The sequence below is a fragment of the Mustela nigripes genome, chromosome 1, assembly GCF_022355385.1.
Source record: "Mustela nigripes isolate SB6536 chromosome 1, MUSNIG.SB6536, whole genome shotgun sequence".
NCBI classification, from domain to species: domain Eukaryota; kingdom Metazoa; phylum Chordata; class Mammalia; order Carnivora; family Mustelidae; genus Mustela; species Mustela nigripes.
The window spans coordinates 87145595-87154919 of NC_081557.1; the positions used below are offsets into that span (position 1 = coordinate 87145595).

The following is a 9325-nucleotide window of genomic DNA, read 5'->3' on the forward strand; positions in this document are numbered from 1 at the left end:
GGTTGTCTCTGAGGGCATTACACCCCAAGCCACTGCAGTGTTAGCATTTCTGGCGGGGCCTCTGCCTTTAACAGACACAAGCTATGCCCACGCACATACTTGACTTCCGTCCCTGCCCGCTCATCTGTTGTGATGGCACCATGCCTGCCCTGGGACAGCACCGGGGCTTAAGGACGGTAGCGTTTGCGAGCGGATGGTTGCAAAGACAACAGAAATGACGCATGCCTGCGACGGAAAGTCACTTCTCCCGTATAACCATTCCCAAGTGATCAGAAATAACTCAAATGCTGTAGCCATCCCTAAAATATTGTGTGAAGGATGTAGTGTAATGTACATGAAGTGCAGGTCTGCACTTCAGGGCCTTAAATTGAAAATCTATCTTGGAAAGTCCATAAACATCAACATGGATGAATGTTTCTAGACACGGACAGGGATGCATGTGGGCTCCTGGGAACTCCCACAGTGTTCTTAGCCATCCTAGAATGTTAAACATGCCCTCGGGTATCCTCTTTACTCTCCTAACCAGCACAAACAACAACAAGAAAACAAACACACTCTACAGCACGTGTGCGGGAAAAGTCTGCAGTCAGTTTCCCAGTCTCCGCGTGTTCTACGGAACAGTCTGGAAAACATGTGGGGAAATGAAAAGGCTGAGTTTTGGTCTTTACTCAGTCTCTCTTTACTCACTCGCTGTTTTGGTTCCCCAGTATTGCTGTTTGAACCCTTTCCCTGATTCTTGTATTTATTAATCAGAAATAATATGTATAAAAGCATTTGGGAGAAAGATCCTAGACCACCACAACACAATAAAAATGTAGATTATTGGGACACCTGGGTGGCTCAGTTGGTTAAGCAACTGCCTTCGGCTCAGGTCATGATCCCAGCGTCCTGGGATGGAGTCCCACATCCGGCTCCTTGCTCGGCAGGGAGCCTGCTTCTCCCTCTGCCTCTGCCTGCCATTCTGTCTGCCTGTGCTCGCTCTCTCTCCCTCTCTCTCTGACAAATAAATAAATAAAATCTTTAAAAAAAATGTAGATTATTATTACAGAGTCCCTTTCTTATTTTTAGACAATTCTGGGCATAAAAAGTTAAGAACTGCTCATTTTGCCTTCTCTCCTGCCCAGTAATTTCTCTCACAAGGTGGTTCGTTAGAATATGGGATCTTTGGTGAAGACTATCATTCTCAAATGATGTGAAAGACCTCTACAGACCTTAATGAATGAAAACATCTCTCTTCCCCAGGAGAGGTCCCGAGGAATACCAGAGACTATGACCCGGCTGCCCAAAGCAAAATACAATTAATGTTGGTTTATTCCAAAGGCACAGTATCTTTGAAAAACTTTTATTACTTTACTAAAATGTGTGATTTTCCATGTATATTTACTCTGGGCTCAGTTGAGTCCATATCGAAGTTGTTACAGCTTTAATTTCTGCTAGATCATAAAACTGAATCCTTTATCAGATCAGCCCTGATCACCTATCTAGATAACTTATAATCAGAGGCTCAGGCTTTGGTTAGGGGAGCACTTCTTCAGTTCAATTCCTGGCTCTGCCCCTTGGTAACTACATATACCTACACAGCTGTCAGAGACTTGGTTCCTTATCTGCAAAATGGGGGTAATAATGCATAAGAGGCTCTTGCGAGGATAAATACAGTAGTGTATATAATGCAACTAGATCTATAAATGGTAGCTAATTATATATAAATATTGTTATTAAACACGTATACTAGGTACTGTACTGCTGCCCTCTAATTTTTTTTAATCATATAAGGTTTCAGAGGCCCCAGGACTGAAGAAGTTATTTCCAGTGCTCGAGGAATTACATTGATCTCTTTCTTTGCCAGCGCCGAGTGTCCTAAGGCTAGCTGTGGAGTGGGGTTTAAGGATTATCACGTGGAGATCCTCTCTCCATTCTTGATTCATTCACTGTAGTCAATGCCGCTCCAATTTCCATTAAGTAAAAGGTTTTCTCTAATCCATATACATTGAACTGGGGCTTGACTTTGGTGAGCTACAAGAGAGTAATTGCTTTGAGGAGGTTCTAGTAACATCAAAACAGAAGAGAAGGGCTCAAGTGATTTGTCAGGCAGCTTTTAAAATTGTTGTTTATAACAGCAAGAAGAAAGAGATTTTTCATGGTTTTAAGGCAAGGCTTTGACTAATTTTTTTTTTTTAGAACTACAATTCCCAGAATGCCATCTACCTTATAAAAATGAAAGCTTACTTGAATTTCACATTGAGAGTCTGAGATCGATTTGTCTGTTTCACGGCTAGTGCACTACTCAGAGCCAAGCAACAGTGTATGTAGAAAATGTTTCCAGGGCTTAAGTGAAAGAAGCCAATAACTAAACTAGCCCGAATAATATTTTTGAGGCAGTATTTGGCTTAATGCTTCAGTTGTGTTTTCCTTTGTAGTGGGGAACTGCTCCTCCTAATGTTCGATGTCTCAAGCACTATTCTGCTGCCCAATAATTACTACGGCTAAAAGCCAGTCTAACCCTGAGGATGATCGTCTGTTGTTGAAGATTTCTAAAGCAAATTAGTCTAGGGAAAACAGCAATATTTACAGATCTCTGAATCAGAAGACGAAGACCTGAACCATAATTTTGATTTCTATAAATATTTTCCTTTATTTTGAAATATACTGAGTGGTATTTACATGGTCCTTGGGTAAAAAGCCAGGGGTAAAGGCTGCTACCTGAGCACTGGACTCAAAGAGGAAAAACTCAACTGTCAGGAAATGAGGTCCCTCCATGGGTCCTTGCCTTGGTTTCTCCAGAATGCCTAACTACTGCAAAACCTCCTTCCTCTCCCCTCGTTTCTGGAAAAAGGAAAAAAACCAAAACCAAAACCAAAAACAACCCAGCAGCGAAACTACTACCATTTATTGCCTAGGAGGTTCTGACTCTCTTATATCAGAGCTATGATAAAAACACGGCTTAGGGCATCGAGTCAGACTGCATGAGTTCCCCACTCCACCCCTCCATCCACGTAATAAATGGGTATAAATAGAACCCCTTTAAGCCTCATGTATAGCCTTTAACATGGGGATCACTACAGTGTCTCCCAACAGGGTTGCCATATGAATTAAATGAGATAATACACAAAGACTGTTTAGCATAGGGATGGGCTCATGCTAATCAGTTTATCGATGCCAGCTATCGTTATGAGCACCTTAAAGTGACCTTTGGCTTCTCTTCTTCCTTCAGCCACCATATCTGATCTGTCAATAAGCCTGTCAGTTCATATACTCATTCTCCCTCCCCCGCCCCCATATATTGTCTACGCAGCCAATGAATAAAAGATTGCTAAGAAGGATACACACCCACGCAGGAGAACATATTGGTTATCTCTAAGGAGATAGATGGGGGGGCGGTTTGAGAAGGGGAACAAGGAAGTTTTATCGTTGATGTTTTATGTCTATAAAAAATATATCTGAAGGGCGCCTGGGTGATGCAGTCAGTTAAGTGTCCAACCCTTGGTTTCGGCTCAGGTCATGATCTCAGGGTCCTGGGATTGAGCCCCACGTTGGGCTCTGCGATCGGTGCAGAATCTGCTTGAGTTTCTTTCCCTCTCCCTCTGACCCCTCACTCATGTGTGCATTCTCTCTAAATTAATAAAAAAAATACACATCTGAAACAAATATGGCAGTTAGGGTTATATGGTATTTTTCTGGTGTTTCTTTTCTTTCTTTTTTTTTTTTTTTTTGGTGCAAAATGGTTGTACTTTTCTTTAGGTTAGAATGTTGTCACCATTTAACCAACATCAACAACAAAATCACAAACGTCCTCCCCCAGCACTGTAGTCACTGTTCAACAAGTTACCTGATCTCTGTTTGCCTCATTGTCCTTATCTGTAAAATGGGAAGACCAGCGTTTTTCTGGCAGGATGACAAGGAAGAATTAAATGAAATTACGGGTGGGCCTTTAAAAAGAGATACTGTTGTCTTGGTTGTAATTGTGATTACCATCTGGTAGTTTCTTAGTCCGTCGTCAGTTTACTCTCTAATTCAGAATGCCCTGTCTTGCAGGATAATCTTCCTCAGACACAGCTAACTCTCTCAGGTCTCCCCCAAGAGCCTGTATTCTCTCTCCCTGCTGTAGCAGGGGAGGCCATCTGACTGATGCTTCCCTGAGCCCATCTTCGTCCCCCAGCGCTGGGGTGGTTCCTTGTTCAGGCCGCCTACCATTTGCACTGTACTTCGAGATCCTTAAGAAGCAAGTGAGCTTGATTCTACCCGATAATGTTGCAGTGGAAGAAATAAGGAGGGAAAGCAGAAAGGAAGAAAAAGACTCAGGGTTGGGCTCCAATTCTGGTTCCCGCAGGTGCCCTTGCTGGGACTGTCTTGCTGAGACAGGTTGTAGGTTCTGTGTTAAATGCCCTGTCTGGGGTGTGGGCTGGTTGCACACACGAGGCCCCTACATCAGGCCCCTTACGTAGTCCTCTTTCCCTACGCTCAGAACAAATCCTCTGCCATCAAGTGGGGCTTGAATGTGTCACATGTTCACTCTAATTTGATTCTTGTTTCCAAATTTTATCTTCTCTCCAAAAACCTGCCTGCCCAAGTTCTAGGCCTTCTAAGAAACTTTCCTCAATATATTTTACCCATTTAAAAAACAAAACTGGGCGCCTGGGTGGCTCAGTGGGTTAAGCCTCTGCCTTCAGCTCAGGTCATAGTCTCAGGGTCCTGGGGTCGAGTCCCGCATCGGGCTCTCTGCTCAGCAGGGAACCTGCTTCTTCCTCTCTCTCTCTCTCTCTGCCTGCCTCTCTGCCTACTTGTGATCTTTGTCTGCCAAATAAATAAATAAAAATATTAATAAAAACTTCCAACACTTATTTTAAAAACAAACTAATACATCTATAACGTATAAAGTGCTAGTCACTGTTCTACATTGCATATATATTCATTTATTTTAGCCTCAAAACTCTGTGAAGTAACTAGTGTCATCCCATTTGAGTGATGAGGGAACTGAGGCACAGAGAGATTAACTGGACTTGGCCAACTTACACAGCTAGTACGTGGCAGAACTTGAACCCAGATCATCTGCTTCAGAATATATACTTTGTCGCCCCAGGAAAACCCCTTTCTAACAATAGCTTTAACTTCTTCCTTGCTGTGTCGTATAGTTTTTTCATTAAAACTGAGTAACCCACTACTTTATATTCTCTTATATTATTTGCTCACTCATAGCATTATGTTAACACCCTATAAATACCGATTATTAGAAATTAAATCCTTACACGATATGTAAGCCCCGGGAGGTAGACCTTCATAAACTCGGGTAGGACTGCACTCCCAAAATGTACTCACTGACACAGATAGCAGTCCTGGGAGATGGACAGGCCAGATCAATGACAGGTGAGAAAAGTGAGCCACAAAAGAGTTAAGTGACCTATTCCAAATTATACACCGAACAGCAATGTCTGGACCCAATCGACACCACCTGATTCCAAGTTATGGCATTTTTCTGTAGCAGGCTTTCTGGAATTTCTCCAAGGTCAGGTCATAGCAGTGGAGACCCCTAGAATATGGACAGGAGCAAGGAGCGGAAGGAGTGCATACGCCCTTATTCATGCCTCATGTTTTGCATTTTTTTAAAGGATTTTATTTATTTATTTGACAGATCACCAGTAGGCAGAGAGGCAGGCAGAGAGAGAGGGGGCAGGGGGGAGCAGGCTCCCCGCTGAGCAGAGAGCCCAATGCAGCTGGATCCCAGGACCCCAGGATCATGACCTGAGCTGAAGGCAGAGGCTTAACCCACTGAGCCACCCAGACGCCCCTTTTGCATATTTTTTATTTAAAAAAGGACGTGGCAAAAATCCTGGCTTCAAGCTGTCCTTAGTTGATTGGGACCTGTCCCACATACATTACAAGGAGTTCATTACCATAGCTTGTCCTCACTGTCGCTTGTGATCTACCAGTGATGACCTGACAATACACTTCAGGACCCACTGTTCTCGTACACAAGCCAGTTCCTTACCTGTTGTCCATGCCATTGCTCCGGGGGTGGAGGTTTTCTCTGCCATTCTTCCGCGCTACTTTTCTGCTTGCCTCCTCTTCCGTCTCACTCAGACTTTCCTCCTCTAAGCTGTCCGGTTCCATATTGTTGTCCCGGATTTGGTCTTCAAGCTGGGACTTACTCTCTTGAGTGAAGCTTCCCGAATCAGATTCCAAGGAGTCTTTTGAAATCAGATGTAAGTCCTTCTGAAAAGGTGGCTCTGTGGACCGGATCTTTAAGTTGGTATGATGAACAGGAGATTGAATTGAGAGCTTGGGAATTAATTTACTATGACTCATCTTGGAAACATACCAATGTGAATGTGAACACAGATATTCTTGATGATAGGAGCAGTTGGCTTGAATATTTAAAGTTGTGGTTTACAAAGGCATTACCTAAAAAAAAAAAAATTGTATTTATGTCACTTTGTGACTACTGAATTCTCTTTAATTTCAATGTTAAGCAAACATTTAAGTGAGCAGAACCCTGTTACATTATCTGCAGCCTTTTGTATGTACGCTTTTGTATGAGGAAGGTCTATTGAAAACCTATTGTGTTTTTTTCTCTACAGAAACACATCTGATGTGGAGTTCATAAACAACCTGAGTAATCAAATACAGCTTTATTGAGGAAATCAAATGGTTGGATTCCTTTTTCTACTTTCCAAGGTCCTATTACACACAAGCCTAGATAAAGCTAAATGGTTAATTACGGAGGGTACTTCGATGGCTTTATTTCAAATACCCAGGGCACCAACATAAATATGCCACATCATTGAGTATTCATGAATAGAGTAAAACAGATTTCAGTTCTAGCTTTGAAAAGCAAAGGAGAGAGTGGGGAAGAGAGTGGTTTCCATAGTTGGAGCTGTAAAGAGGGAAGCTGTTTTATGCCTAGATCTATATTGGCTGGTTTAATCATTTAGAAGACATTTTGGATCCCTGGTTGCCACCAGATAGGAATGAGTAATTTAGGTGGACATTACGTGGAGATTAATATCAGCTTAATCTCTGTGTGTGTGTGTGGGCGTGCACGCTCAGTGATTACAACTGTCTAATGCAAAATTTGGAGGCTTTGTGAATTGTGAATGCCACTAAGTGATTCGTAGCAGAGGCTGAATGTCTGCCTACCTGAAAAGGATATTGTCCTTGGGTGGGTGGAAGATTGGCCAGAGTAACGGCTAGGGTCCCTTCTAACTCTCTTTAAGTGTGTGATTCTAAGTGCGCCTTCCTTGTTTCAGAGGGCTGTCATGAAGACCCATGAGATGGTTTATGGAAAGGGTGCTCTAAGTTCGTATCAGATTGAAAGGAGATGATGATTTTGGATTGTGCTTCCTTTCATCTCTCCCCGGCATTTCTATTTTGCTCAGTCTTCTATCTCACTGCCTTTGTGCCATTTTTTTTTCCCTCGTAGGCCAGACAACTGAAACTTTTTACCGTCCAAGATTCCTATAACATTTTCTAAGGGCTTGCTCCTGTTCTTTTGGCAAATGCTGGCTTTAATTAGATAACATGAACTTATTCCTATTCCTTGCACTGTTAGTAATGTTGACCTCATTGCTAGCACCATCAAACACCTTAGAGGAAAGTGCCTTAACAAACAAGCCAGACAAAAGGTAGCATTCAGATTTAAATGCATACAAAGTAGTTTTCTTATGAATTTGAAGTTCCCCAAGTTGGCATTATACATATAAATAATATATTATCGTTTAACCATACACACTGCTTTGCTGTATCATCTTATTTTAAAAATACATAGTGTGCCCTGTCTTATTAAAATAATAAGTAGATGAACTCTTGCTTTTTAGGGAGTCTTTAGAAAGCAGCAAATCCACCAAGTACTAACTAGCATTTAACAGAAACAGTTTGTATAAACATCTGTAAGAGTTTTACTGGATGAGTTTAAGTCACTGTACTTGGGATTATTAAAGAAAAAACTTAAAATAGGGACGCCTGGGTGGCTCAGTTGGTTAAGCAGCTGCCTTCGGCTCAGGTCATGATCCCAGCGTCCTGGGATGGAGTCCCACATCCGGCTCCTTGCTCAGCAGGGAGCCTGCTTCTCCCTCTGCCTCTGCCTGCCATTCTGTCTGCCTGCGCGCTCTCTCTCTCTCTCTCTGATAAATAAATTTAAAAAATCTTTAAAAAAAAAACTTAAGATAATTATTCTATTTAAATTTGGTATTGCTCATGAAATCAGTCAGTCCTCTCAACTGTTCTCCTTAAATGAGACAGACTAAGATTTCTTAAGTGGTACCAAATTTTTAAAAAGTCCATAGAAGATAATTTTGTTGTAATTAGTGAAATCTGGAATAGTGCAGAGAATACAAAGCCGAACCCTAGCAAAGCTGGGGCTTTGGGAGAGGCCTGATTTTATACAGGCATGAGGTTAAAGAAGGAAAAGCTGGTATCTCCAGTACATTAGCAAGTAGGCATTTTAAATGCAATGAATGTGGCTCCCTAGTGGCACAATTGTTTTTCACTGAAATTTCTGATTGAGAGAGAGGCTAACAGTCTCGTTACAAAAGTAAACAAGGCGGACTGGGGTGTCACCAGTGGTATCCAGGCACTAAGATGCAGCCAGTTCCCTCGGGTTCCCTTCAAGGCCTTGGGTCTCTTCCTCTAGTAGCGGGAGGAACAAATTTCCTTCTGTAGGTGAAAAGGAACCCTGCTCACTCTGGCCAAGATGAAAGGTAGAGAAATAGTTGTCCTATTGTGGAACAGCCCAGAAGCTACCCATAAGGGATGATCGGTTTGTTTTCTCTCTGTCTTTTTTCTGATGGACAAAACCTAGCAGCAAAGGCGTTTTAAGATAAGGAGGTGACAGGTGGGGACGGGGGAGGGGTGGTCTGGTGCCCCGGACTGGTCTTTATCAACAGAAGACAGGGCTGCTCTGGGAGTCTGGGCACCAAAGTCTCTCCGGGTGCCGGCCTCTGGGTCCTTGTGCCTGCCTTGCCACGGTCCCGCCTTCCCGCCTGGGCCCCAAAGTTGCGGTTCTCCTGGTCCCGATCCAGTTTCCTCTGGAGATTTCCTGCTGTCCCCCGCCCCCCACCACCCCCAATCCCAGTCCTTCCCATTTCCCTTCCCCGGCGCGCGCACCCTCGTTCAGGAGGCAACGGCCTGTCACCTGCCCAGGGCTCCTCGGCGACCGCGACCCCTGCAGACCGCATCCTGCCGAGCCGCTACAGCCCCGCCCCACCCGCGTGGCAGGTGCTGCCGTGGAGACCGCGGCCAACAGAGAGAGCAGCCTGCCCGCCTCAGGGGGCGGGGCTCGCCTCAGGGGGCGGGGCTCGCCTCAGGGGGCGGGGCTCGCCTCAGGGGGCGGGGC

The 9325-nt window shown here is 43.8% G+C and overlaps 1 protein-coding gene across 2 annotated transcripts in view; it reads right to left on the reverse strand.

The window, feature by feature from the left end:
- Positions 1–9221, reverse strand: part of JHY (junctional cadherin complex regulator) — a 55512-nt gene extending 46291 nt beyond the window's left edge. For both annotated transcript variants that reach the window (XM_059392598.1, XM_059392600.1), the window contains exons 1-2: positions 9097–9221; positions 5984–6396 (exon numbers count right to left, since the gene is read on the reverse strand). In XM_059392598.1, the coding sequence (XP_059248581.1) occupies positions 5984–6300 (317 nt within the window). In that variant the 5' untranslated portion in view covers positions 6301–6396; positions 9097–9221. The remainder of the gene's footprint in view (positions 1–5983; positions 6397–9096) is intronic.
- Between the last annotated feature and the right edge of the window lie 104 nt (positions 9222–9325).